Raw genomic sequence first — 27230 nt, forward strand, 5'->3', positions numbered from 1 at the left:
CAGGAGTACAGTGTGCGCGGTTCGTCTTTGTAACAATGACAAACAAATCCGTCCGTATGCGGAGGGACTTTTTCCTTTGGGGAGCGGGGGAGGCTTGGGTCTAGCAAGCCTTCTTCTTAATTCAGCTCTTATTTTCGTACGTCGTCCAGGACCCACGCCAAACTACGGACGACGAGGGTGCCGGTTGGCAATCATCCCATTTGGTCTGGGCGGGCCGAGTCGTGGGTCTCGGTGGTTTCGATCCGAAGATGCCGTGCCGACGGAAGCCTCGGGGTGCCGTTGTGACACTCTAGGTTGCCCGACCTTTACTGTGCGGAGGATTCTTCCACGATTCGGCGGCGCTGGTCGTTTCTGCCACGCTCGCTGTCTGCATGATACCGATACCGGGTCGACCAAAAGCCTCTGTCCATCACCAATTCTCCTAGCACATGGCAGTAAATCATTGTCGTCCCATTCCTGCTAGCCCTGGTAATAATAATAAAAAGTTGCACTTTGATCACTGCGCGCAGCTCGCCTTGCCCAAAAACAGAGAACCATGAAAACAGACCCCGAGGGCGAGGGAGCTGACGCGGTGGCCTTCAACCCCGCCCCTTGCCGCTCCTCCTCCATTTACACTAGGCCATCGTAGAGAGAAAGCGCCGACACAATGGTCTCGTCGCGTTTGCTCCCCTCCTTGAACTCTTCCATGTCCAGGCTTCCGTTCTCGTCCTTGTCCATCATGCGGAAAATCTTGCGGACCCGCTTCTCGGGGGTGTCTTCGTCTTCAGGGAGCTTAACCATGGAGCCAACCTATTATAAGAGGCGATCTTGTCAGCATGATAGTTTCTGGTTTGGAGGCCGGACGGGGGTGGATGGCCTCAAATCGCAACCGCGTGCCCACAAGGCGACAGCCAACACAAAGCTGCAGCAACAAACACACAAGGAGCACACTCACCATCTTGTAGATCGCCTCGACGATCTTGAGCATCTCGTCGTAGCTGATCTTTCCATCACCGTCGATGTCATACAGCTGGAAGGCCCAGTCGAGCTTATCCTCCATCTTGCCTCGGCTCGTAACACTTAGGGCGCAAATGAACTCTTTGAAGTCGATACTACCGGACTTGTCGCTGTCGAAGACATTGAAGACATAATCTGCAAACGAACTCGGGTCTCCAAAGGGGAAGAATTGCCTATATATCTTCTGGAACTCTTCTTTCGTGAGCATGCCCGAGGGACAGTCCTTGAGGAAGCCTGCAGACAGTCAGTTTCTACTCAGAATCATGATATGCAAAAGGACGCAGGTCTCTAGGATGCACAATGAGAGTCTGGTCTGGGAGACGGTGGCTGACATACCCTTGTACCATTGTTGGAGCTCCTTCTTGTCGAAATGGGTCGACTTCTGCAGTTCAGCTAGCTGCTCCTGGGAGAGCTTGGACTGACTAGACAGTGACAACGTTGTCAGCAAATATTAAACATTCAAGGTTCCGATAGCGAGCAGATTCGAAGCCTCTGTTGCCTCGAGGGGGGCAAATAGCTACGAAACGAGGCCTCCCCGCGACTCCATTCTGACAGGCCGTGGGGTCGTATAAATGCGGGAAATGCGGCTGGAGGACGACTCACGATTTTCCCATGGCTGTCTGTGAGCCTCGAAGATTAGGTTGAGTGCGATATCCAGGGAAGTTTTGGTAAGATATCGGGGATGCGCGTGGGGGCGATGGACGGCGGCCTGAGTTCGTCGCGATGTGCGTCGAAGGAGAGAAAAAGCAGTGTCGTCGCCTCGGTACAGATGGGTGGACCGAGCCGATGCCGGCAGAAGGCGGCAGGCTGTCAGGTAGGTCGTTGGGGAGAGGCTTGAATCTAGTCGGACTCTATTGTGTGTGCATGTATGTGTGTGCGGGAAGAAGTTGCGAAAGAGGACGATGGCGCGTGGGCGACGACAACGACGACGAACAAGGCTGGCGACAGGCAGGAGGACTGCGGCCGACAAGCGGGGGAGGGGAAAGAAATAAAGGCCCCAGGGTGCTTTGCTGGTGGTGGTGGCCAGGAGGCGCTGGGTGCTGGCTCTGGCTCTGGTGCTGCCGGCGGGGGCCAACCTTGAATGATGTACCTTAGGAGAGGGAAAGTTAGCGGCGGGCAACGGGGGATTCCACCTGTACGAAAGAAGTACCGTAGTAAGTAGCGATAGGCACCTGGGGCCAGCGTCCACCCGGTACGAGGTGCGACGGTGGAGAAAAGGGAAAAGGGAAGCCACGTCAAAGGCTTCCAAGACACAGATAAACGGAGAATGAGGAGAATTCTCCGAGTGCTTCTTTAGGGGGCCAGGATGTATGGCCTGGTGTTCCTTTCTTTTGGTTGGAGTAATTGGACGAGAGCGTAATAGCAAGTCGTCCGTCGCAAGTTGCAGGTTTGTAAGTTTACGAGAGTAAACAGACCCCAAGTCCTAGAAGTTGCATGAAGTCAAGTCAAATCAACGAAGACAGAGGTAGAGAAGAGAGGTAGAGGTTCAAGAGGTACTGTCCATGTGCGAATGTTCATCTACAGCTGGCCAGATAAGGCGAGCTTCTGGGTTCCCTCTGCGCTATTGCAGAACGTGACACGCTGAGCTCGAAGAAGGGCGGGCGAAACAGGCACACATGCACACGGGCAATAGGCGAGGCACAGCACACTGCAGTTCTGGGGCCTCCTGCTGCACCGCATCATCGAGCCATGTACAACACATCGCCTCAACAACGAGCATTGAGAGCTTGAAAGGACGGAGCACCAATTCCAGGCAGGTGGTTGAGCAGCTGGCAGCTCGGCCAGTCACATCGTAGCCAATGCCTTGCCAAGCGCGGTACATGCTGAGGCGCCTCACACAAGTAGGTATGGTGTCTTTCTCGCACCCGCCACCTTCCGCATCAATCAGGTCATTGACTTTCCACTGCGGGAACCATTGGCCTTCGTCATCCGCAATCCCTCATGTGCCATCCGTCGTTTATTCCACTCGCGGACCTTGGAAAGCTTAGGGAAGCAAGCCCATTCGCAAACGAAACATCTTAGGTCAGTTGCCCACATTTTTGTCACTTCTTGTCAGGAGAACAGTCCGTTGTGAGGAAACGGAGTGTGTAGAAACCAGAATGCGACGGTAAACGGTGAATAGTAGCTTGGACAGCTGTTAATACATATTTCCTTGGCGCTCCGCCCAATGGAGGTCGGCCGAGGACTCAGCCCCCAATCGTTAATCTCAGGTCGCCTCAATGGATGTGGTGAACAACCTTAGGATTGGCACAGGGCCATTAATAATCTCGGACTAAGATACGTACCCATATGACGTTACTTTGCCTTTTTTTTTTATACGGCGCCTAGGTACGTACCCTGTCGCTATTCCTGACCCTCGCCCGGGTATTCCTCACAGCTGTCCTCCCGCCCTTGCCCACATCACGATCCAATGCGACAACATAGGCAACGGTTTCTCACTAATAGATTCTCAGCCATATCAGCAGACAACGCTGTTGGAGGCCCTAGCAGCAAGGGCACCAAACATCATCATTGCTGACGTTGTATCCCGGACTGGAGGAACAGGCTTCGATAAACTAAACTAAACTAATCACAACGCACGATGATGGGATGGATCTCCGTCAGGCGGATGATTATCGGCGCCTAACACCGGAAACTTCACTACGGAAACACTCAAACAAGCAAACCACTCATCACGCAAAGGGAAGCTCCTTGGGCACGCCTCGGTCGTCGCACGATGAAAACTGCCACCAGTCCTTATGTTTGGGGATAATGAACCACCGAAACACCACATTCACGAACCACGGCAGCGGAGGCCACCACGCATAAACACCGTCTTCAAACGTCGTGTCTCGGTTTGTGAGAAGAAGTGGAATCGTCGTCGTCTGCCGTGCCAAGGAATGTCAGTCTGAGTCTGGCCGCAATCGATATCGTCTTCACGCTTCGTGGAAGACAAACTGAAGCAGGATGGCAACATGAAGAAAAATCTCACCTTGAGGTTAGGGTCGTCTGCTTTCGCAAGCAGCTCCTTCTGGAGCTTCTTGAACCACGTCTCCCAGTCGCAGTCATAGTCTCCGAGCTTCACCAGCGTGTCGATTTCATCGCTCAGATGTTGTCGCAGAATGGGCATGAACGAGTCGATGATGCCTTTAAGTCTCTCCCCGCTGTACGCCTCCTCGCCCTTCTGCACTTTTTCCAAGTAGCCCATATACGCATGTAAGCCGTCGTGGAAAGCTTCGTGTTGTGCAACATTGGCCTGCATCAGCCCCGGCACGCCCGCCATCTTCTCGATACTGGGGAAGACAGTTTCTTCCTCGGTGTGGTGGTGCTCCTGCACCATTCTGGCCCACTCAATTGCATACGACACAAAGTCTTGGACGTCTTTGGGCGACTTCTCCACATTGATGCACTGCAGGTATATCGTGTTGAGGATTCGGATGATGAGGTTGTGAATGATGGTCATTTCCTCAGCCATGCTGTTTGCCCCCGCTGTCTTGACGCCTTTCTGTTGGCGGCACACGCTTAGTTCTTGCACGACACTATCACACATATCGAGGGCATACCTTGGAGCCAGCGCGAGTGCTGCTAATGAGCTCAAAGGGCACATTGGCCCATGGCTTCTGGCCCGACATTGTTTTCGAATTTGATTGCGCCGTGTGATTGTGAATATTCCCAATAATGGGAACACCCGAACACGAACAGCCATGGTGAGAGCCTCATCTTATAGAGATGCCCTTATAGAGATGCCCGGGCTCCCTGACATGCTTCTGGTAACCCTTCATCCAATCAACATAGGATACGCGGATCCTAAACGTAAGCCCGATGGAGTATGGCCGCTGGCATTCCCAAGCAGATAAGATGATGAGGATCCAGAATGCTGACGAGAGCACCGAAAACAGTTAGGGACCGTTGGATCAATTAGCCCAAGCGGGGGTCATCAACCCTGGTGCTGACACCTGAGCCCGCCACGCATGACATGGCCAGCCTATCACCGCGTCTATATTGCCATGAACTCACTCCTGGTTGGGATTAGTCTTATCCTTCGTCTGACCTCATGCTGAAGTGGTGATCGCGACGTGGAACGGCTATATGGAGGTTCTCATCAGTTTTTTGTCACAGTCAAAGCGATTGGCTTTGAGTACGCGAGACAGCCAGCCTGCTTTCCCTACCCTCGACAGTCTAGAATTGCGTGAAATTACCACTCGAAAGGAGTATTGTGATTCTCAGTCCTGCCATATGAACGCCCAGGCTACAACAACAGACTTGTCCCTGCCTCAATAATTCCGCAAGGAAGGGTGGTGATTACAAAAAACACAATAATCCCATGTCCATGTCTCGTAAAGCTATGTTTCCTCCCAGGCCGATCCGTCTGTCCCTCCTCCTTGGTCTTTGTCAAAACAAACCCCAAACACAAACACGCCTTCGCCCGCGATGTAATGAAAGCATCCCCATAAAGTCAACCCCCTATCGCGTCCCTTATCCGGCCATGCTTTTGGTTCCATTAACCGACAACGGCCTTCATGCTCAAGCTCTCCAAGAAGCCACCCAGATCCTCCTTCTTAACTTCCACCACACAGTGCTCGAAGCTGTCTATACGGACGCGGGCGTTGGTTTCGGCCACAACTTCCTGGAACGCCGATCCGAATCGATTCAGACCGTAGCCCTTCTCCTTAGCTTCTTCTTCTTCTTCTTCGTCGTTCTCAAAGTCCGAGCCGTCGGACGCCTCCGACTCCGTGTCGAGCTCGTCCTCGTCATCATCTTCCTGTCCAGTGACCCGACGGGCGACCCGCTTCTCCTCGCGGACCTTCTGCTTATTACGCTGCGACTCCTCGCGCAGCTTGGCCTTTTCATCTCTGGCCGCTTGCCTCTTCCTGGCGGCCTCGCGGTCAAGAAATGTGGTGTCCGGGCCGCCACCGCCGCCTGTGCCGACCACTAGGTAGACCCCGCGCTTGTCGTTGAGGCTGGCAACGACTAGCGGCGTGCCGCGACCTCCGTGAGAGAGACGGCCAGTAGTGTCCTTCTCTTGCTCTACGAGAGCCTCGCCAACCCAGAGAGCAAGCTTGGTGAGTGCGGCCGGGTGACCGAAGACGGGAACGTCTGGTCCCTCCTTGACGACGCACATGCGGAATGCCCGCAAGTGCTTGATCTGCTTCTTGTTGATGAGTGACGTACCCGTGCGGTAGATCGCACGATGCAGGAACTGGGCTGTGGGAAGTCCTGCCTTGAGAGCATCGATACTGTTTGTCGTGTTAGCAGGGTACGGGATGGTTTCTTCATGAAGGCGCTTACTCTTCGAGTGCATCGTAAGCTTCCCAGAACCGGCCAACCCACTCCTCTCCTTGCATCGCGACGATCTCGTCATCATCTACTTCTTCGAACTGAGAGTCCTTGGGTGCTTGAGTGAGCTCAGCAACGTCGTGATGTTTACCCACCTCCAACAAAGCACCGATAACTACGCCAACGTCTTGCGCGCTCAGAGTTGCTCGCCAGCCCCAGCTGCGGACAAATCCCCAACCATCCTTGGCACCGGCCCGGTCCCTCCCATCTGTGTCAACAGAAGGAACCATGTCGTCCAGGTTGTAGAGAGAAGCGTACTTAAGCAGCTTGGTCCGCAGCTCTCGCTTCAGCATCATGTCCATGTGCGTGTAGCTCTGCTTACACTGAACCAGACTGACGCCCATCTTGGCCAGGAGTTTGTGGAGTCGCTTCAGACCTGTCTCGCTCCACGTCTTCAGCCGTGCAAACAGATACGGCGAGTGAAGCATGCTATCGTACAGACTCCAGTGTCTGATTAGGAGGAACTTGGGCTCCGGTGATAGCCTGATGCTCGTGTCTTCGGGGCTACGAGCAGTGGTGGGGATGATACCTGAGCTCTCGGCGGTCGGCGTGCGACCATTGGTAACTTCAGGGGGATTGAGGCGCCGGACTTCGTCTCTTAGTAGTTGGCGGATACGTGCACCTCGTACTCCCATCCAGCCGTTTCCTTGACCCCTATCAGAGTTACGGACTGGAACCGCAATACCTGCAGAGGATCTGCCATAAAGCTCCATCGATGTGACGCCAACAATGGTAAGCCACAACAAGTCGTTGTCTTCTCGGCCAAGCTCTGAGGCCAGCGAGTACATCATTGAGGAAATCGGCTCGGAGAAGGAGGCGCCGATCTTGTAATACTTGCGGAGAACATTCTCCTTTTCTCTTCGCAACCGTAACAAGCGGCGTCGTAAGATTCTGGCAGAGGGCGCGGGCAGTGGTTGAGCAGCAGACGGAGGCTCCAGTGGGTCACTAGAGAGAACCATACCAGCGTCTCGCAAAGAGACCAGCCCTCTGTGAGCTGGCCGTTGTGGCGATGAGGGTATAGAAGACGACTGTCGCAAGTTAGGGTCTGCAAAGACCAAGGTCTGGATGAAAAACTTACGGAATTGCTTCTTCTTCGCTGGTGTGGCCGGTTGTCAGTGTCGCTGGAGTCGTCCTCTTCGTCTCGATCAGACCAGCTTTTTCTCTTTTGGCCGGCATGTGTAGTTTCTTCGAACAAGTCCTCATCCTCGGCATCGTCATTGTGGTCATCTCCCAAGTCCTCGCCATCATCATCGACTTCGGGCATGTCCAGCAAGGCTAGGTACGCCTCTCTTTCCGTAGTAAGGTCGTCTTCGATGTCACCGTCGTCGAATACAACGATGCCGCCCTTGCCAGGCTTGTAAGCGCGGTCGATCCGGCCAGCCACCACTCCTGCAGGGCATCTCGACTGTAGGCTGGCCCCGTCCTCGACAGCGGGCTCGAGAGGAAAGCCACCAAAGACGTTGCCCAAGTTCCACGGGCGATGAGAGTCCATAACCCAAACTTCAACGCCGCCAAAAGTCAACTCCTCTCCCTCAGGTTCCAGTCCCAGCAAGCTTCCCAGGTCAACCATGCCACCGACCCCGAGGCAAACAACAACTCCTCCACTGCCTCCTTGGGTCTCCATCATAGGTTGGACCAGGTCCCGGCCAGCGCGATCGAGGTCAGCATAGCCGGAGACGGGTTGGATCTTGTGAGGAATGTAGTCGTGCTTCAGCAGACGGGTCAGGATTCGACATGCGCAGAGGGCATCGGGTTCGAGCGCAACGAGGACGAGGACGGGAGGGGAGAGAGGATGTCGCGTGTTCTGTAGGTGGAGGTAAAGTTTGGATATAAGGGACCGTGGAAGATACATGGCTAGGAGGATTCGGGCGTGGTTCCACGGCTTGTGTCGAGCGGCTTCATGAGATGCAAAAGTCGGCTCTCTGGTGACGACGCGGTTTGGGCGGCGGAGGGGTTCTACGGCGGGTGCAATGGCCCACGCCGGCACGACTCGGTAACAAACGCGGTGAGCAGTCGAGGAACACGGCGGTGCAGGTTAAGAGGTGAAGGTCCTGTAGGATTGAGGCCGTGTGACTGAGTGGAAAAGTCTTGTGTCGTCAAGTATCGAATGTCAAAGGGACGAAGGTGGGTAACAGTAAGTATGGTACCTCATAGGAACGTGAATTGAAGGTGTGCGCGGTTGGGTGTGGTGGACAAAGTAGAGTGATTGAGCTGGAATTGGCTTGACGCGAACGCGATTTGACGCGACTGTCTGCACCGCGCCCTGGTCAGCAAACCTGTAAACGGCGGAATCGAGATGGATCCTCGGCCGAGTGCACGGGCCATGTGTTCCATTTTGCTTTTCATGGACCTAGACCTTCAAGGCTCAGAATCCAGCGTCTATCAGCATTTACGTAAGCAGATTAGACCCGGAGAAAGTGGTAGCGGACTCGGCTGAACACGACAGCCCGACAACCCGACAACACCATACCTACTGCAAGCATTGAGAAACACAGTGTTATAGCCAATGAGCACTGTAACAGTGGGCTGATCAGACACCCGTGATAAGCAAATGCAGCTTCACTGAGCACTAGATCCACGGTCCAGCTGCGTCTATTCGGAGCCTCGAGCATCCAACCGGCGTTATGATCCATTGCGAACCGCCCTTCATTTCTATTGGTCATGAGATTTCTCACCTCGGACACCACCTGTGGTCGCTTTACCGTTCCTCACTCTTGACAGTTCCATCGGCTCTGTCTCGCCAACGCAGCTCATGAACAGCTGCATCCACTTCATTCCACTACTCCACCTTGGTCGGCTAGTCTAAGGTGCGGAAAACGAAGCCATTGGTTGTTCACCATCCCTCTCGGCTACTTTCCAGTACATGCCTGAAAGCCTTGGCTGGCTGGACATTACATTACGGGCACAACGGACTTTGCCTTCCAGTTTTACTACAGCTCGTTTGTGCTTCATGACAGCATTTGGTTGGAAAAGGCGACACGCTGTGATTCCGCCCTGGTCTGCCGGAATTGGGATCTTGAAAGCTTTAGACAACGCATACTGTCACCCCTACTAGCATAACCTCTCGAATCACATCACCCCGCATTGCCTTACGACGACCAGTACCGACACGCCGTGAGCCTGCTGTGACCGCCATCTTTGTAGTCGCATAAGCAGACTTTGCAGGCCGCTTATGCGCGACCTCCTCGAAATGGCAAGGACTCGCTTCCCTGCTTGTCTTCATGAACAAATCTCCCAACGGGACAAACAATGAAACCTGCCAGCAGAGTCTCTTCCCCCTCCGCGTCTCCTACGCCCCTTGTGCTGGTCCGCCGCCCATCTTCTGGCGGAATAACTGGTTTGTTGTCTTGCAAGACAGGCGCCGTCTCGATTCCATCCTCGCGAGTCTATAAGTCTAGGGTCTTGTCATCGGATCGGCTCAACATCCAACGGTGCTCAACCGAACTACCACTCGCTCCGACGTTTCTAGATCGTTGTTGGACGTGGATTCGGACATTTCCCGCTCTCCAGCCCGTTGGCACCAGCTCACCTTGTACCACCCCTGTGGGCGTTTCTGGGAGACTTGCTGCAGCTCGGCCGATTCTAACAACTGCACAAAGGTGGCAGAGTTATTGGTGATTGGTTTACCGCCCTGCTGGTACGCGAAATTGTTCCTAGTACCTGGTACTATCGTCCCTCTCCTGTGGTTTCTCTTCTCCATCGTACACACAGGTTTTTGTCTCGTTCAGTACTGGCGGATAATCCACAACTATTACGTCCAACTGATCGGCCTGCTTCACAACTCATCGTCTGCGGCCTGGCGACGTTGTGAACCATTGCATCTCTATGTTGTCTACAGACTATACGTCCAATTGAGAGTACCCTCGGTCTGCGCCGCACAGCCCGGCAGTCTTCCGCGACTGCTGTACGGCTCATACTTAGAGGTGCCGCACGAACGTGCGATAAAGTGTGCCTCGTCACAACGCATCTGCTGCGCTTAGTTTCTCTGCACAAGGTCCTCGATTCACTGAAGAGCGAAACCGTTAACCTTCGTTCGGTTAGCCCCGTGCTAGTCTACTGGAAACGTCTGGTGGTGGTCCACCGCTCACTTAGCCTCCAGTATCGCCACAGCATACTCCGAGTTTCCTCTCGTCGTTGCCCACTTCGAGCGGCTGTCTGGCTTCAGGACCTTCGTTCGCGAAGGGTGCTGTCATGCACCTCGTTTCACGGTCGTTGATCTCTTTTTTAAGACTGCGTCTGACCTTATAGAAGTTCGGGGATCATGAACATGTCCAGCAGCGAGCCTATAGAGCCAGCTCCACCAGACACGTTAGACGAGGATGAGTTTGAGGGATCTGACTATGGAGAGTCACTTGCGTCCTCAGGCTTCACCTCGCTTGCTTCTCGTGTCATGAGACATTCTCATGAAGGCGGAAGGTGCGTCGTCTATAGGCATTCGCCAATCTCGTTCTAGAGATTAAAGCTAAGGTCTGCGTATGCTCAGACGGTACCAATCATTCCTACAGAGCATATACCCACTTCCAAACGATGAGACTGAACAGTTCCGCGAGGAAATGAAGCATCAGCTGGTCAAACGTCTTCTAGATGACAACGATTACCTGTCGCCTATCAGCAACAATCCACAGAAGATCATGGACGTCGGTACCGGCACTGGTCTCTGGGCTGTTGATGGTTAGTTTGGTCAGACACGCTGCTTCAATATTCAATCATCTGACTCTATCAAGTTGCGGACAAGTTCCCCAGTGCCCACGTTATCGGGGTGGACATCTCGCCAATACAGAACTGTTACGCACCCCAAAACGTTGACTGGAGGATTGACGATATTCAAGAAAGCTGGTCACCGTTGTATGCCGACCTCGATTTTGTCCACCTTAGGTCGGTTAGTGTGACCCTGCGGGAGCCAGTCAAGGTCATCCACTCGGCATACGAGTAAGACCGTTATTCTCTACTCTTGCAGACCCTCTACTGATCCAGTAATAGGAACCTCAAACCAGGCGGCTGGATCGAGTTCCAAGACGCCGGCGTCAGGATTGGGTGCGACGACAACACGCTGCCTGAAGACTACGCACCTGCCAAATTCATGGACACCTTCATCCGCACATTCAAGACGAATTTTGGCTGGGACCTAGAGTTCCCTAATATGCTGCCTGAGGTCCTGAAAGACACTGGGTTTGTCAACATCCACCATCGGTACCACAAGCTGCCCATCGGACCGTGGGCCAAGGACAGGCACCAGCGCGAAATCGGTCTTTTCCTCAGCAAAGACGTATTGTGGCAACTCGTCCGCGCTGTACTCGTCAAGTGGCCGCAGATGGGCCTGACCAAACAGGAAGCAGTTGCCATGGAACAGGACATTCGAAAGGCGTTCGAAAACACCTCGTACCATGCATATCTTCCGTGGATCTCCATATGGGCTCAGAAGCCACCCAACTGATGCGTGTTTTGCAATGAATCATGCCTCGGCATCTTAATAGCGGTTGATTTCGGCCTGCGCCAGGACTCTGTCAGAAATCGACAAGGAGCACACCATCCGGATAACCAGGGTGCAATCCTAGGCAAGCCATCAATATTATCTTGCATGGACGCACATATATTCAGGCAGCTGAATGGTGTAGGCCGCACTATGTGCATCATGCAGCGTGGAAAGCCACTGGGGAAACGGATACGTGCACGTCTGATAACATTCGTGTTGGCACGCTTTCTAGCATAGTCAGGCTACCGTCTCCCAATCAGGGCTTGAAAGGCCATCGGCCCCGACCGCGGCCGTCATTGTGAACGGAAAGAAGAATATCGGTCGTTAGGCTGGCTTGGGTTCACCATTGATGGTTGGGCACGTTCAAGAGTCGCGTCTACCAAGCAAGAAACATACCGCAGCTGGGTTTCATTATGGCTTTCTCCCATAAGTAACATACACGTCAAAATACCCATGCCTTCTGATGTCCCGCCACTCTGCGATAACTCTCGCGCTAAATTCCCAGACTTCCTCTTTCCTCCAGCCCATGAAGCGAGTGAACAGGGCCAACGTCATGGACTCGAGTCCGACGCTGAAGTTGGCCTCGGTCCACAGCCCCAGTGTCTTGTGCTTGACATCCCGCGGCCACTGGTTGATTGGCCACTTGAAATGGATGCGTACGATGTCGACAAAGCCGACGCTGGTCATCATCTCCGCCGCCCTGCCGCAAGTATCCAGCAGAAAGCCAGATCTCCTTCCGGCTTCCATCATCAGCTCATTCCACCTGCCGAGATCGCAGTCTGGCGGTATCGTTCCGTCTTCGCACCTCATGGGGAAGTCAATATCCTGGATCTCAAGCCACCCTCCCGAATTGAGGTTGCTGTCGACTGTGTCAGTTATGAAAGAGTGCGCAAACGATGGGATTGGAATGACAGACTCGAAGGCTTGCTGGTGGAAATTCTGCCAATCTTTAAAGGCACCAGTCATCATCATGCTGTGGACATAGTCAAATTTTCTCGAAAAGCTCCATTCCTCCTCAAGGTCGTCAATTTCGTAGTGGACGTTGGGCGGGGTGCTAGCAAGGTCAGAGCTCTGAGAGCAATCGTTTCGGCATCACGGCTTACAAGCCTGGCTGGACGGGTGACAGGTCTACGCCCACCACCTCGGATTCAGGGTGTTCCTCTCCTTATGTCGGATTAGTACATCGCAGAAGGGTTTCTCGTCGGATCCCACCAAAGTCTATTGCCCAAAGCCCTATGCCGCACCCAACGTCCAAGACCCTATGTGGGCGATGAACCGGGGCAAAGTTGAGCTTATTCTCAAAAGTAAGCTGGCAGAGCTGGTACTGAAATGCTGTCACGGTCAGCAGACAATGCGAACAATGTAGTTACGAGGTTAAACGTACCCTGTCGGTCGAGTTCTTCCTGTTGACGGATTGAGTCAGACCTATTAATCCATTCAAATCAACGAGCAATACATGCCTGATCCGTAGGCAAGACGTATTTGCCATCCTTGTATCCGTGATATATCCGGCCATTCTCCTCGCGCGCTCGTACTATGCTTGACCGAAGCGATGCAGTGGATGATGGCCAGGCCTCGGACTGCCGGCTGTCTTAGCTACCTTCTTTGTCAAAACTGCTTGAAGGTTACCTCTCCTAGCGCAGAGTCGACGTCACTCTCCGGAAGGCTCTGCATCTCGGCTTCCTCGATCTCCTATAGCTGCTCTCAGTTATGGAGATTCATAAATATTCGGTGTTCCTAGATGGGGTGCTAACATTGTCCGGCTCCAGATCAACGCTGGCTCTGTGTGGGAACATGGTGTCTACTTGATGCATCGCATCGGGCACTGTTTCCTCCATTTCCATACTGAGAGAGTATATATTGATTGTGGCGGTTTGTTTTTATGTCAGTTCTCTCTCGGCTCGAGTAATTAAAATGGAATTTTCGGCGCAGCAAGTCTCCTCTCTTGAAGACAGGATTTTAGTGAGAGGTATCGGTATGGTATTTGTTGTCCGCTGGCTGCGTACTCCCTGGACGGATCCCGGAGCGAAGAAAGACATGGGTAGCACTCGCGCCATCGAGGGGAGCGGCGCGGCTGCGGTGCTCCTCGCGAGGCGACACAAATGAATGGCCTCCTTGTCGGCAAAACCTTTGGCACAGTGTCACCAGAGTTCGTGTATTGTGATTGCTTCTCTCCTACTCTTCATTATGGGGCAAGCAATCCATGTCGGTAAGTATGGAAAGTCACGAGTAAGCTATTGAGATGATTCTCGTTGATGGGCTTACCGTAGAAGAAACAAGTTGCTCTGCACTTTACCCGAACAGAAGAAGGTGTTAGTACAACAGCATACTTGGTATCTGGTGTCGTCCTAAGTGACCTTGTCCATCATCTGTCCAGACCCGAATGAGAAGCGGGGCCATTTCGACGTCCGCTATCAGTATCGGGGTGTTATGGAAGCCGTGAAGCGTGGCATCCCGTCATGGGTCGTCTCGCCAAGCTTCGGATTCTTGCATGCCGTCATGCAGTTCGTCGGGTGGACAGACAAATACGGGCGGGCGGGCGTGTTGGCGTCGCAGCCCGCCAGAACCCTCCGTTTCGTTGTTCAAGAATAGTTTAAGAATAGCAAACAGTGGAATGCTACGATAAAGGCAAGGAATACAGGACACCTTCCGCCGCCTCTATGGCCGCTTGCCCGAGCTGATTGATTTCTTGGAGCACCGGTGTGACGAAGCCAAAGTGGTTGTGATCCGACGGACAAAGAAGACAGCGGGTAGCAATCAGACAAACTACCTACGAGGGATCTCACGTCAACTGCGGCCGACTGTACACCTGGTTCGTCGTAAACCTGCCGCGTAATGGCTAAGTTGGCCGATTAAGGAAGCAAAGTCCGACCACGTCGCTCTTGGATGCCGGGGAAAGGAGCTCGAGTTGGGCGCCGTACGAACACAAAATTCAGTGCCATAAGCAACCTAAGTATATGATTCCAGGAGTGCTGCTGGCGCCGTCCCCGCGACCTCTATGGTTTGGTTAGATCAGGAGGTTCTCCGAGATGCCATTAATGAGTGTACCTGGCCAGGGTGTCTGTCATATTTGCCTCTGACTGGTTCCCAGTGTCATGCAGGCCCTGGTGGAATACTGCATATGATAACCCACAATATTCCTGGAATCTCAAGAGAAGTGAAGAAGAGAGGAGAACGCAAAGGAGGGCCGAAGGTTGGTTGGGCCATGAGGTGGTCAACGAGAGAACCCCCGTCCCTGGGCTCACTTCATGAGCACTGCGTTTCCATCTCATCTAACACCTCCCTCCAAGAAGGCCAATAAGGTGCAGCAGTTGTCATTATTTGCTCATCGGCAAGTCGTATGGGCAAGTCGGCTTTGATTCCTTCCCCAGGTTTCCACAATCGCCGTCCTTGAGGGCTACTCCTCCGTGACTTGGAGGTCCTTCCCGCGGCCACCCACTTTCAACAAAGGGAAGGCGCCCTCCCCCGCCCACTTGCATTTACTTCTACGTGGTTGCCCGCCTTGGAGAACGTCCATACTATCGTCCAAGCCCTCGCTGTCTCATTCGGCCGGTTCTTTTCTCTCCTCCTTCCTCTCAACCTATTCGACTCATCTCAATTCATCGCAGGATAATTTCGCCGCTTCCCATTCACCCAAACATCGATCGTCCTCACATAGAAACAACAAAAACCGAGACATGATGATCGCCGCCAACGAGCTCTCGGGCCGCGTCGGGAACTGGCCCCTGCTGCTTGTTACGGCTCTCCTCATATATCTTGGCACATTGAGCTACCGTTCATGGCACCGTCTCAGACACGTCCCTGGGCCACCAGGTGCCGCCTTCAGCAAGTGGTGGATGCTACGTAACACACTGGGTGGGCAGATGCATCTCGCTCTCAAGCGAGCCTGCGATGAATATGGTAAGTAAGCTCTCGTCGTTGAACTGATACAGATTAAGAAACAGCGCGGATGCCTAGTCCTTGTTTCTTTAGCCGCCCAGGCCCAGCCGTGTGGGTTGTGTCTAAGGAGGAGCAAGGCCATTGTTTCAACAGGCTGCTGACAGCGAGTGTTGTGCTTCAGGTCCTGTCGTCCGCATCGGCCCCAACGACTTGGTAACCAATGACTCGGAACTCCTCCGTCGCATGTGGGCGGTCCGCTCGCCATACTGCAAAGGCGCCTTCTATGAGGCCATCAGGTTCGACCCTACCAGAGATAACCTCATATCCATGAGGGATGATCACGAGCACAATGAGCTGCGAGCCAAAATGGCCATCGGCGTGAGTCGTCTCCCTATTTAAACCGGTTGTGTCTACTGATTCTGTTGAGTAGTACTCGGGCAAGGAGAACGAAGGCTTGGAAGCCACTATCGACAGACAGATACAGGCCTTCATCAGACTCATCGAGGACCGATATGTCTCAACGACCGGCTCTTTCCGTCCCGTGGATCTGTGCAGAAAGGTCCAATACCTCACGCTGGATGTCATCACATCGCTGGCTTTTGGCTACCACTTTGGTTACGTCGAGCAAGACGCCGACATCCACCAGTATATCAAGATGACAGAGCAGAGCATGCCGGTCATGATGACGCTATCCGTATTCCCACAATTGGCAAAGCTGTTGCAGTCACCCCTATTCCGGCGCGCCATGCCGTCGCAGCATGATCGTGTGGGTTTCGGCAAGTTCATTGCGTGAGCAGCCTCTCCCTCTCTTTGGCTTTCGTACAGAAGCACTGACGGTTTGGTTTGTTTGCTTGATGATAGTGTTGCAAAGAAGGTAGTGGCAGAGAGATTGATGTCGGACATGACGGCGAAGCAGCGAGACATGCTCGGGTCGTTCCTCGCACACGGCCTAACCCGAGAGGAGGCCGAGGGCGAGACACTGGTCCAGATTATGGCCGGATCCGACACAACAGCAACAGCGATTCGAACAACGATGCTGTATCTGATGACCTCTCCATCATGCTACTCGAAGCTCGCCAAAGAGGTTCGGGAGGCGGCCCAGTCGGGCATCATCTCGTCACCCATCACCAACCGGGAAGCCAGCGAATTCCGTTACCTCCAAGCCGTCATCAAGGAGGGCCTGCGGGTTTTTCCTCCTGTCACGGGTCTCATGTCGACGACAGTGCCAAAAGGTGGCGACTTCATGCACGGCATGAGCATTCCGGAAGGCACTGACATTGGCTGGACGGCGTTTGGCGTGCTCCGCTCCAACACAGTTTACGGTCCGGACGCGGACGTCTTCCGGCCAGAGCGGTGGCTCGAAGCAGGTGAGGACCAGCTCAAGGTCATGATGGCGCAGTGGGAGTTGGTTTTCAAGTACGGCAAGTGGCAGTGCTTGGGCAAGACGATTGCGCTCATAGAGTTGAACAAGGTGTTCGTCGAAGTGAGTTGTGCCAGAAGCGATACGAAACGCATGGGTAGATGAGCACGACTAACTTGCGCAAGCTCCTTCGTCGATTTGACTTCTCCCTGGTGGACCCGGCTACGCCGTGGAACTCGTTTTCGGCAGGTATCTTCATCCAGTCTGGCCTCCTGGTGAGAGTAAGCAACTTCCGTTAACCAGAAGGGAGACGGTTGGATGCCTGTCGATGAAGTGCAGTGTCTGGAATTGCTATGCAAAGGTCTACAACGGGTTAACACCTATGGCTGAGGCAGATTGAAAATAGAGAGTCCCTTTGTTGAAGTTGACGTACCAGCCGGAGCAGATCAAGATGCAAAGGAGACAAAGCCTTAATCACCGGCCGGTTACTCAGGGGCGGTATTGTTGGCTCGAATGCGAAGAGACCCGAGGCCAAATCCTAATGGCTGTGGATTTTGTCCATCAATCTCGGCGAGTCATGCGGGTTGAGGGGCCGAATGTTGAGTTTTCTGCGGTAAATTGGCGTTGGGAGCGACTTCTCGTTCCTATAGATCCTACGGCATTTCAACGCATTCGTATGAAAGCAGTCTGGTCAGGTAATGGGAGGCGATTGTGATGGTCGAACCGAGGGTATAAGCGCCGGAGCAGCCCCGGTACGCTGCAAGATGGTGAAGCTGGAGAAAAAGACAACCCCCGCAAAGAGCCATCCTCTGGTCGCCCCAACTTAGCTAGACTGGGGAAGCGGACTCTCCCCCCAGCAGCCAACCAACCCAATCGAGCCCCTAAACCCGCATGCTTACTGCACGACAGTCGGCCCGCAACGCTGGCCCCCCTCCCAGACCCGAGCCTGAGCCTGCCGCAAGGCGCTGTGCTGCTCTACTAGTTGCCGCTAGCAGACTCGAGGCCTCGCGGCGAAATCAACCAAATTGACTTTGCTTTTGTAATTGCTCGAGAAACATTGCACATGCAACAACCTTACTCTAGAACTTCCACCGTGCAGTGAACGAAATGAGGGCTCCACGACGGGGCCCCTTTCCCAAATGCTACCCAAGGGTCCCATCCCTGTCCCAGCATAACTCCGGATGAACCGACAGGGGTCGACAACCCGATGATGCCAGTAGTAACTATTAACAGCTACTATGATTGTTCTGTGCTCAGCCATCCCGGCTTCACGATATGAACATGTCTCGGGGATATAAGAGCCTACCACACCTCCACCGGTGTCCGTGAAAGACACCTTGTCCACCTCGCATCCGTACAAGGCACCTTGACAGTTTGGTCAGACTCTTTCACGATCACGACAGACATGGCATTGAGATCGGGTCTCGTGTGGTTCGCTGGCCTCGTTGCCAACGTCGCCGCGGTAGACGTCGATGAGTTCATCGCCCAGCAAAGGGGCATCGCTCTTGAAGGCGCTCTGAACAACATCGGACCTAATGGCTCATTAGTACAAGGCGCCAGCGCTGGCATCGTCGTGGCCAGTCCGTCCAAGTCTGACCCTGACTGTAAGCCCATCCATCCCCTGCGTTCTTCTTCTATTTCCTAACCCGACAAGACTTTTATACTTGGACGCGTGATGCCGCGTTGACGATGAAGATGATCGTCGATGAATTCATCTTCGGCCACAAAGAGCTCCAGGTCTACGTGGAAGACTACTATCGCTCTCAGGCTGTTCTGCAGACCATAACGAACCCCTCCGGGTCCTTCCTGCCATCCGGGCGTGGTCTTGGCGAACCTAAGTATACTGTCGACGGCTCTCGCTTTAATGGCGAATGGGGTCGCCCGCAGAGAGATGGCCCGGCGTTGAGGGCCATTACTCTCATCACATATTCCCGCTGGCTCGTAGAGAACGGCCAGCAGGCCAAGGCCAAAGACGTCATCTGGCCCATCATTGCCAACGATCTGTCATACACCGGCCAGTACTGGTACGGTCCAGTATCCACTTCACGAGATTGCATCGAAGACTGACACAACGCAGGAACTCGACGGGCTTCGATCTTTGGGAGGAGGTCACTGGCTCCAGCTTCTTCACGACTCAAAACCAGTACCGCGCCCTTGTCGAAGGTGCAGTCCTTGCGGAGACTCTCGGCGTCAAGTGCACAGGATGTGAGCTGGCGCCCGACGTCTTGTGCTTCCTTCAGACATTCTGGAACAGCAACGACGGGTACTACACTGCAAACATCAACACCAAAACTCAGCGCTCCGGCAAGGACGCCAACGTCATGCTCGGGTCTATTTCCGTCTTCGACGTCGCTGCCAGCTGCGAAGACCCGTCCATCCAACCGTGCCACAGCCGATCTTTGAGCAACTTCAAGGTCTGGGTTGACTCTTTCCGCAACGCCAGCCTCTACCCCATCAACGAAGGCATTGCCCAAAATAAGGGTGTTGCTGTTGGCCGCTATACCGAGGACATTTACTACGACGGAAACCCCTGGTGAGTGTGTACAGCTGCAGGCCAGAAATCAAGGACTGACTTGCTATTAGGTACCTCATCACCCTTGGTGCTGCTGAATTCCTTTACGATGTAATGGCCCAGTGGAATGCGCAGAGCCAGATCAAAATTGACGCGACGTCTTTGCCCTTCTTCACCGACTTGTACCCGTCCGTCAAGGTCGGAACCTACCAAAAGTACAGCAACATATCTGGCGCCTATGCTAGCATCACCAACGCCGTGAAGACCTACGCCGACTCCTTCGTCGAAGTCGCACAAAAGTACACGCCCGCCAACGGCTCCCTCGCCGAGCAATTCAACAAGACCACTGGCACCCCCCTATCGGCACATGACCTCACCTGGTCCTATGCGTCCTTCGTCACTATGGCCGAGCGCCGTGCTGGTCTTTACCCTCCCAGCTGGGTGCCTGCCTCTTCCGAAGTCCCCACCACCTGCGCCGCCTCCTCGAGCACGGGACTTTACAACCCCGCCATTGCTGCCGGAGCACCCAATGTGACAGGCTCTTGCACTGTCCCCGTGTCCTTCCTCGTCAACGCCACGACCTACTATGGCGAGAGTCTATACGTTCTCGGCAACACGGCTGACCTCGGCTCCTGGAAAATCGAGAATGCGCAGCCCATGTCGGCGTCTAACTACACGGCCCAACGCCCGCTATGGAACGTCGACGTCGAGCTGTCCGGTGGCCAGACCATAACCTACACCTACGTAAGGGGCCAGAACTGCAACCAGGGCTACATCTACGAGGGAGTCAACCGCACACTGACGGTACCTCCTTGCAATTCGACACAAAAAGTGGTGACAGATGACGCTTGGACGGGGCGTCAGGGATCGAGTGGTAACTGTTAAATTTGGCATGCTGTCGCTGGTGTACGTGAGGCATGAAAACGTAGTAAAAAGAGGCTTTCTATGACCACACAGGATTTTCAGCTCCAGACAAAAGACTCGCTTAGTTCCCAAACATGTTTCCGTCAGAGTTGCCCATCATGCCCGGCCCTCCCATGTTATTCCCATTCATAGGGAAGCCGCCGAATCCTGCTCCAAATGCCGCATATGTGTCCATATCGTACCCCTGCATCAAGTAGCTCCAGTCCATGTCGACGACATCGCTTTCAGGGGCTGGGGGGCCGTTCATAGCCGGCGTCCCCGCGCTCACAGACGGCGGCGTCATCATCATATTCTGCGGCATCTGCACGGGCCCGAGCTGCGACGTGTTATTCACCGATGCAGCCCGGGCCGTCGAGTGCGGGACGCCAACGCTCATCTCCGGTCCGGGCTGGCTGCTCCGGTGCTTCTTGCCCATCTTCTCCGCCCGCTGCCGGAGCCGTGTAATCCACATTGGCTCCTGTACCGGCTTGCCGATCTGCTGCTGCCCAGCCTCATGGGCGTCCCAGGCCTTGATGAAAAGGTTGCCGAACGCAATGTGCATGGGGCTATGTAGCGTGCTCATGAGACCGCGCCGGTCGTGGTTCTCGGCGATGGCGTCCCACGCGCGCTCGACCATCGGGCCCGTAAGCCGGTGGCGCAGTTCCGTCACTAGGAACATGTATGCTGGGAACGGGAAATGCAGATACGTGTACCACTTGTACCCCTGTAGGCTGTCGGCGGCCTGGACAACGTTGTCATACTCGATCATCTGGATGGCCTCGAGGAAGAGCGTATCGCGCTCGTGATCCGCCAACGTTGTTGCCTCGCCATTCCCCATCCGCACGAGGAATGAAATGACGCGCATCTTGCACAACGCTTGCCGAGTCATGGTGAGAGTGAAGAAGTGCAGCGGGATTTTGGGATCGCACCACTTGAGGTATGTGCCCTCAATGTGCGCGAAGAACCCGTCGAGTGTATAGGATTGATCCTGGCCGGCCATACGAACAGTTGGAACGGGGCGCGGTGCGGCGGACCCAGGGGCGCTGTCCTTATCGCCGTGTCTTTGGAGGTCCCGCATGCTGTCGATGCTGATAGCCATCGCAAGCTCCGTCCGGATGAGGACGAAGAGCATCTCGGTCACGCCCTGATGGGGGGTTGGAGCGTCTTTGCCGTTAACGTGAAGGTCCGTGTCGTTAATGTTCAGGGGCAGCTTGCAGTCCCCGGCTGTGGACAGGGCCGTGACGGTTGAGCCCGTCATCTCTCCTATCCGGCGGTCGTAGCCCACGATCGTCCACCACAGCCGCCGCCTCTGCTCGACTTCGTATGGCGACAGGCCAAACGCTGCGGCGTCTCGATGGAGGCCCATTCGTTGGGCTATTCTAACGGCGATCCCGACAAGACAGAATATCTGCCGTGGGTCAACGAACATGCGAACCCCGATCTGGTTTGTTAGCTGACCATGTCAGGGGTTGGAAGATTGCAACTTACTAGGTAGAGCATATAGGCCTGGAGAACCATCGTATCACTGGTGCGCATGAAGCCGGCATTGACCAGGGCCTGCTGAAGCCCGGTATGGAACCTGGAGAGGATAGTGGGCTTGGGTTCGCTGAACATCTTTGCGACCTCGACATCCTCGAGTGAGGTGACTGCCATAAGGTATATGGCAAACATGAGCGATTCGACGCTCTTAGGAACCTTCTCGAGGTTGGCGCTGGCCTCGATGATGAGGCCCTGGACCGTTGGCACATGTGTGATTTTTAGGAGGGGGTTGACGTTGTTAATGTAGATCTGCCAGAGTTGGAAGATCTGGATGGGTGATGGGTGGAGGTGCGTCACAGACGCATTTCGACTGCCTACGACAAACGGGAAGCCGTCTTGGTTGTCGTACATCTTGTCAAAAGCATGGTGGATCGTTGAACCATCAACCTCGTCTTCCGACGAGTCTCTGAGCAGCTCCTCGCTAGCTCTGAACTGTAATCCGAGTCAGGTATAGTCGGTGAAGGAAGACAGACAAGGGTGGCAAACCTCTTTATGGAATGGAAACCATTTGTTAAATGGTCTAGACCAGAGGCCTGTTAGCACATGGCCATAGGAAAAGGAGGGGTTAGGATTGCGCACTTATCGGATTGCGACCTTCGACTCCCTGACACCGAAGGGATGTGCTTCCCTCGGGAGATGTCTTCAGCCCTTCAAAGTCGTTTGCTAGGTCAGCATCATCGTCGATATGATGATCGTCGTCCATGTGCATCGAGTTCCTATCCGAGGCCTTGAGATCCGCGGCGATGGGGTCGAACTTAACGCCATTCTCGGCCAAGAGGTTTTCGTACTTCTTGAGCCTGTCGACAAGATCCCGTTCCTGGAGACGCTTCTTCCGCCGTCTTGGTGGTTGTGGGGTATCACTCGACACTCTACCCGGGCCTTGACGCAGTTGGCACACGGCTTGTTCTTGTCGCAGCGCACCTTTCGTTGCTGGCACAGCACACACGAGGTGCCCCTGGTAAGCTTCATGGCTGCCATGGGGTCGGGTTCGGGTGGAGGAACCCTCGGCGGGGGTGGGAGCTGAGCTTCTCCCGACATGGTGTTATTATGTGGATGCCGTTGGTCTTTGACATACGAAACGATGACACGCCAGCGACCTTGCAGATGTCTTTGTCGGCTTGCCTGCTCCCGACTCGGATCCGAGGGGGGACGTTGTAGGCGAAACGTTGACGGGATGGGGCATAAGTTTAACAACGAGACCCAATGAACAGGCAAGAGGCGCAGATGCAGCCAATAAACTCGCCAGGGTCTCTATAGGAGAGGGCAGTTGATTGTCATCAACAACGAGCCTTCGGTGGGGGTTTGCGTTATTGTCCGAGACACTAGTGAGTCGAGCCTGTCGATGTGAGCGGAGGACTAGGAGAGCTATCATAAGCTGAACTGTAGTGTAGATGCGCATAAAATGACCAGGCAAGATACGTGGAGGTGGTGGGCAGCAATGATAGACTCGAATCGCATTTCGTACAGCGAACAACGGTTATGACAGGGCAAACGGATAGACAGGTATGCAGAGATCACGTACGGGGACGCCCGGCCTATGAGACGAACGATACGGCTGTGGTGTTTCCAGTCCGGTGCTACTGAGGCTCTTTGCTAGCTTGGGCCTGGTCTAGTATCGTAATGAGACCGCAAGGGCGAAACTGGACGGGGTGAGATGCTGTCTGAGAGAAAGGCACAGAGAGACGTTAGATACCCGCCCGGGACCGAATGAGGTGACATTAGCGCAGCTCAAACCGCACATGATCCAAGCTCACCCCCCTCGTTGGGTAAGTCCAACAGCCTTACATAAGCCGGACATCTGGTGGAAGATGCCCGGATGCCCGACGCTAGGCAATAGACGGTCAAGTGGCACCCTCCCGGACACAGCATCGACCTCCGGTGCCCGAGCAACTGTAACGCCATGTCCGTAAACCGTCAACAACAAATTAGACCAACTACGATCCTCCTCTGGACATCCCCATCGGTCTTGAGAAGTTTGCCTTTGCATCTCGTCATGACTTCTATATTTGAGACATTTCGTGGAGCTATGATAGGCGCCCCCTGGGCTCCGCTTCGCGTCGTGCGGTGGACGTTATGCTGCATGCCGTCGTCCACCGCGTCCCTGCCTGCAGAATATACTGAGCTAGTCATATATAACGATAATTGCCCTTGTCGATACATTGATAAGTGCTCTTTCTTCGTCAGCAGCCAAGCATCTAGTCCGAACGTGATCTGTAACCTGAGATCTGACCGTGCGCTCGAGAGTCCGGACGAACCTCTAGCTCCTCGCCTGTCCATTAATCAACAAATTCCCGCTTGCCAAGCCAAACTCTTTTGTATATTTTTGTTTTGTTTAACTTGGTAGCATCGCCAGAGTCATTTTCATTCACTTCCTGCTTCTGGCGCGCCAGCCTACACGACAATTGTAATGGCTGATCCAGCTGTAAAGCCCATCGCGGGCGATGGCGCCATCGAAAATCGCGAGGTCCAGACATCCAACAGCTCGACGCGGACATTAACCCCACGAGAGAGCGACGAACGTCAGGAAAAGAAGTCGGAAGAGAAGCCTGCTGAAGCCGAAATCGCGAGCAGGAAGCCAAAGGAAAAGCGAACGATCCAGTCAATGGCAATATCACCAAACGATAGCCAACTAGATGTTTCGAAGCAGCCAGAGGTGGACGAGAAGGGCGATCTCGAGGGAGCGCCGCCGATAGGGCCACCCGTTGAAGTGGACGAAGCCGAAGAAAACTTCAAGCCGAAGACCATTACTTTCTGGCTAGTCATCATGTCCAATTTCGTGGCCATGTTCCTGGTCGCCTTAGACCGCACAATTATTGCAACAGCAATCCCTCGTATTACCGACGAGTTCCAGAGCCTGGGCGACATTGGTTGGTACGGCTCAGCGTACATGCTGACAACAGCGGCTTCGCAGCTGGTCTTTGGTAGAATCTACAAATTCTATGATCTAAGAGCGTAAGCACACTAATCGAGGGGGGGGGGCGGAGGGATAAGGAACAATCGCTGACAGCCGGAGACTAGGTCATTCCTGAGCAGCATCCTGATCTTCGAGATTGGCTCCCTCATTTGCGGTGTTGCGCCAAGCTCACCAGTGCTCATTGCGGGCAGAGCTATTGCTGGTGTTGGCTCGGCTGGTATCTTCACAGGAGCTATGATGGTCATGATTCCCATGATTCCGTTGCACAAGAGACCGATGTTTCAAGGTAGGACCAATGTCGTATTGTATCGACACATGCTGACAGAGACAGGCATATTTGGCATGGTGTTCGGCCTGGCCTCTGTAATAGGCCCCTTGGTTGGTGGTGGTTTCACGGGTACTGTTACCTGGAGGTACGTCAGCGTTTGAGTGCTTGTTACAGGCGAGAGACTAACGATATACAGATGGTGCTTTTATATTAATCTTCCAGTGGGAGGCTTGGCTTTCATTTTCCTGTTCTTCATGCTCAAGGCACCTAAGCGACAGCCCCAGGAGCCGGCAACACTGTACCAGCATTTCAAGCGGCTCGATCCCTTGGGAACGTTGTTTTTCCTCCCATCCATCGTATCCCTCCTTTTGGCCTTGGAGTGGGGTGGTTCGGAATATGAGTGGAACGATGGCCGCATCATTGCGCTTTTCGTTATATTCGGAGTCGGCTTCATTGCATTTGCTGCAGTCCAGGTGCTCATGCCCAAAACAGCCACAGTTCCCCTTAGAATCATCAAGCAGAGGACGATGCTGGCCGGTGCATTCTTCATGCTCTTCTTGGCTGGCTCTATGATGCTGGCAGTGTACTACCTGCCCATTTGGTGTAAGTGATGTCTATTGTCTGATGCAGAGTATAAGCTGACACAGCCCACAGTCCAGGCCGTTCAGGGGGCCGACCCTGTCAACTCAGGAATTTACACCATACCACTGGTGCTCAGCATTGTTGTCTCTTCTATCATATCGGGTGGCATGACACAGAGGATCGGGTACTACGTGCCGTCTATGATCCTCTGCCCGTGCATCATGTCCGTCGGTCTGGGCCTGATGAGCACGTTCCAACCAGGCATCAGCTCGGGTCATTGGATCGGTTACCAGTTCCTGACCGGGTTCGGTCTGGGATTCGGTATGCAGACCGTCGGGCTTGCAGTGCAAGCGGTGCTCCCCAAAGAAGATGTATCAACGGGCGTCTCCATCAGTTTCTTTGCCCAGCAGCTGGGAGCGGCCATATTCGTCTCAGTTGGACAGTCCATTCTCAGCAACCTGCTGGTATCTGAGCTGTCAGGCATACCTGGCTTGCCAGCTCAAGCTATTGTCAACACCGGTGCCACCAACTTGCACAAAGCTGTCCCGGCAGAATTCCTCGACGTCGTCGTCCGGGCATATAACTATGCCTGCACCCGGATCTTCCTTGCCGGTATGGGGCTGTCCCTCGCGACGCTCATCTGTGCGCTTTGCATGGAGTGGAGGAACATCAAGAAGAACAAGAAGCAGCAGCGGGCTAAGCAGCGTGCCAGTCAGCTAAGACCGGGAGACATGGGAGCGTAAAGGGAGAAGTAATGATGATGACTCCATAATGGACGGAAGATAATACACAAACGATATTGCATTAATCAGGAATTGTCGATTCATCCCTCCCGCAGCCATATTGTCGAGGTCCAGAAGGTGCCTCCATCCCAAATTGGCGGATGGGATGAGTAAGGATAGAGACGAAGGATCGGTGATCGCCCTCGCCGTTGGACATGGAGAATTGCGGAAAAGAGCGAGGGGGGGCACATTTGCGGAGATCCATCCATAGCCACCAAACCTAGGAACCACAGCCTAGGACACATTCAGCCCACTGAGAAAGCTTGAAGAGGAGTAGCGCCAACAAACCTTTCCCAGACCCCAGACAGGCTGCCACATTAATATCGTTTCCAGTATTTTCTTTATCGCAATGCTCGGCTAAACAAAGAAGCTGTTTCTTTACCGTAGAGCCCTGGAGTTGGCCAAATATCTCTTCCCCTCACAGTGCCAAACCCCATGAGAATAAAATAAAACAAAAACCCGGCACCCAATCCTTCAACTCCGTCCTCTGCCGGGGAAATCGGAGTGGTTGACCGAGAGAAGGGGCTGAGAGAAGGGTTGACGCCGCCATCAGCGCCCTATTCTAGGTTAGAAATGAGTTCGGGGCCTGCTTCGTTCCCAATTCAGTTCGTCTCCCTCATAGGACCTCCCAATCACTTACCGCCCCAACCGAGTTACAACCCTCACCCATCCTCCACTCTCATTACAAGGCCATCACTTACCCTCT

General features: G+C 54.0%; 11 protein-coding genes across 11 annotated transcripts; 6 read left to right on the plus strand and 5 right to left on the minus strand.

The window, feature by feature from the left end:
• Positions 1 to 609: 609 nt before the first annotated feature.
• ColSpa_05707 (calcium-binding protein NCS-1) lies at positions 610 to 1543 on the minus strand (the record flags this gene model as incomplete). Its single annotated transcript, XM_049271919.1, has 4 exons — positions 610 to 789; positions 935 to 1230; positions 1333 to 1418; positions 1518 to 1543. 4 exons carry the CDS (start codon positions 1541 to 1543, stop codon positions 610 to 612), a joined length of 588 nt encoding a protein of 195 aa, XP_049127876.1.
• A 2368-nt stretch (positions 1544 to 3911) lies between these two features.
• ColSpa_05708 (uncharacterized protein) lies at positions 3912 to 4607 on the minus strand (the record flags this gene model as incomplete). Its single annotated transcript, XM_049271920.1, has 3 exons — positions 3912 to 3932; positions 3968 to 4480; positions 4539 to 4607. 3 exons carry the CDS (start codon positions 4605 to 4607, stop codon positions 3912 to 3914), a joined length of 603 nt encoding a protein of 200 aa, XP_049127877.1.
• Positions 4608 to 5476: 869 nt separating this feature from the next.
• Positions 5477 to 8164, minus strand: ColSpa_05709 (cell division control protein 45; the record flags this gene model as incomplete). The annotated part of the gene is made up of 4 exons (XM_049271921.1): positions 5477 to 5674; positions 5906 to 6212; positions 6265 to 7170; positions 7506 to 8164. The coding sequence occupies 4 exons, from the start codon at positions 8162 to 8164 to the stop codon at positions 5477 to 5479; spliced, it is 2070 nt and encodes a 689-aa protein (XP_049127878.1).
• A 2415-nt stretch (positions 8165 to 10579) lies between these two features.
• On the plus strand, positions 10580 to 11746 carry ColSpa_05710 (secondary metabolism regulator LAE1; the record flags this gene model as incomplete). The annotated part of the gene is made up of 4 exons (XM_049271922.1): positions 10580 to 10728; positions 10796 to 10983; positions 11037 to 11241; positions 11287 to 11746. The coding sequence occupies 4 exons, from the start codon at positions 10580 to 10582 to the stop codon at positions 11744 to 11746; spliced, it is 1002 nt and encodes a 333-aa protein (XP_049127879.1).
• Positions 11747 to 12196: 450 nt separating this feature from the next.
• Positions 12197 to 12757, minus strand: ColSpa_05711 (putative methyltransferase tdiE; the record flags this gene model as incomplete). Its single annotated transcript, XM_049271923.1, has 1 exon — positions 12197 to 12757. One exon carries the CDS (start codon positions 12755 to 12757, stop codon positions 12197 to 12199), a length of 561 nt encoding a protein of 186 aa, XP_049127880.1.
• A 1215-nt stretch (positions 12758 to 13972) lies between these two features.
• ColSpa_05712 (uncharacterized protein) lies at positions 13973 to 14377 on the plus strand (the record flags this gene model as incomplete). The annotated part of the gene is made up of 2 exons (XM_049271924.1): positions 13973 to 13994; positions 14163 to 14377. The coding sequence occupies 2 exons, from the start codon at positions 13973 to 13975 to the stop codon at positions 14375 to 14377; spliced, it is 237 nt and encodes a 78-aa protein (XP_049127881.1).
• Positions 14378 to 15465: 1088 nt separating this feature from the next.
• Positions 15466 to 16457, plus strand: ColSpa_05713 (cytochrome P450 monooxygenase lolP1; the record flags this gene model as incomplete). The annotated part of the gene is made up of 3 exons (XM_049271925.1): positions 15466 to 15685; positions 15846 to 16042; positions 16095 to 16457. The coding sequence occupies 3 exons, from the start codon at positions 15466 to 15468 to the stop codon at positions 16455 to 16457; spliced, it is 780 nt and encodes a 259-aa protein (XP_049127882.1).
• A 108-nt stretch (positions 16458 to 16565) lies between these two features.
• ColSpa_05714 (cytochrome P450 monooxygenase lolP1) lies at positions 16566 to 17323 on the plus strand (the record flags this gene model as incomplete). The annotated part of the gene is made up of 2 exons (XM_049271926.1): positions 16566 to 17147; positions 17186 to 17323. 2 exons carry the CDS (start codon positions 16566 to 16568, stop codon positions 17321 to 17323), a joined length of 720 nt encoding a protein of 239 aa, XP_049127883.1.
• Positions 17324 to 18429: 1106 nt separating this feature from the next.
• Positions 18430 to 20421, plus strand: ColSpa_05715 (glucoamylase P; the record flags this gene model as incomplete). Its single annotated transcript, XM_049271927.1, has 4 exons — positions 18430 to 18628; positions 18679 to 19048; positions 19102 to 19557; positions 19608 to 20421. 4 exons carry the CDS (start codon positions 18430 to 18432, stop codon positions 20419 to 20421), a joined length of 1839 nt encoding a protein of 612 aa, XP_049127884.1.
• A 100-nt stretch (positions 20422 to 20521) lies between these two features.
• ColSpa_05716 (aurofusarin cluster transcription factor aurR2) lies at positions 20522 to 23016 on the minus strand (the record flags this gene model as incomplete). Its single annotated transcript, XM_049271928.1, has 4 exons — positions 20522 to 21847; positions 21928 to 22403; positions 22558 to 22817; positions 22877 to 23016. The coding sequence occupies 4 exons, from the start codon at positions 23014 to 23016 to the stop codon at positions 20522 to 20524; spliced, it is 2202 nt and encodes a 733-aa protein (XP_049127885.1).
• A 1369-nt stretch (positions 23017 to 24385) lies between these two features.
• ColSpa_05717 (efflux pump aflT) lies at positions 24386 to 26485 on the plus strand (the record flags this gene model as incomplete). The annotated part of the gene is made up of 4 exons (XM_049271929.1): positions 24386 to 24930; positions 24997 to 25305; positions 25357 to 25763; positions 25815 to 26485. 4 exons carry the CDS (start codon positions 24386 to 24388, stop codon positions 26483 to 26485), a joined length of 1932 nt encoding a protein of 643 aa, XP_049127886.1.
• Positions 26486 to 27230: the final 745 nt, after the last annotated feature.

This window comes from Colletotrichum spaethianum (genome assembly GCF_022836535.1).
Source record: "Colletotrichum spaethianum MAFF 239500 DNA, contig13, whole genome shotgun sequence".
Lineage (NCBI taxonomy): Eukaryota > Fungi > Ascomycota > Sordariomycetes > Glomerellales > Glomerellaceae > Colletotrichum > Colletotrichum spaethianum.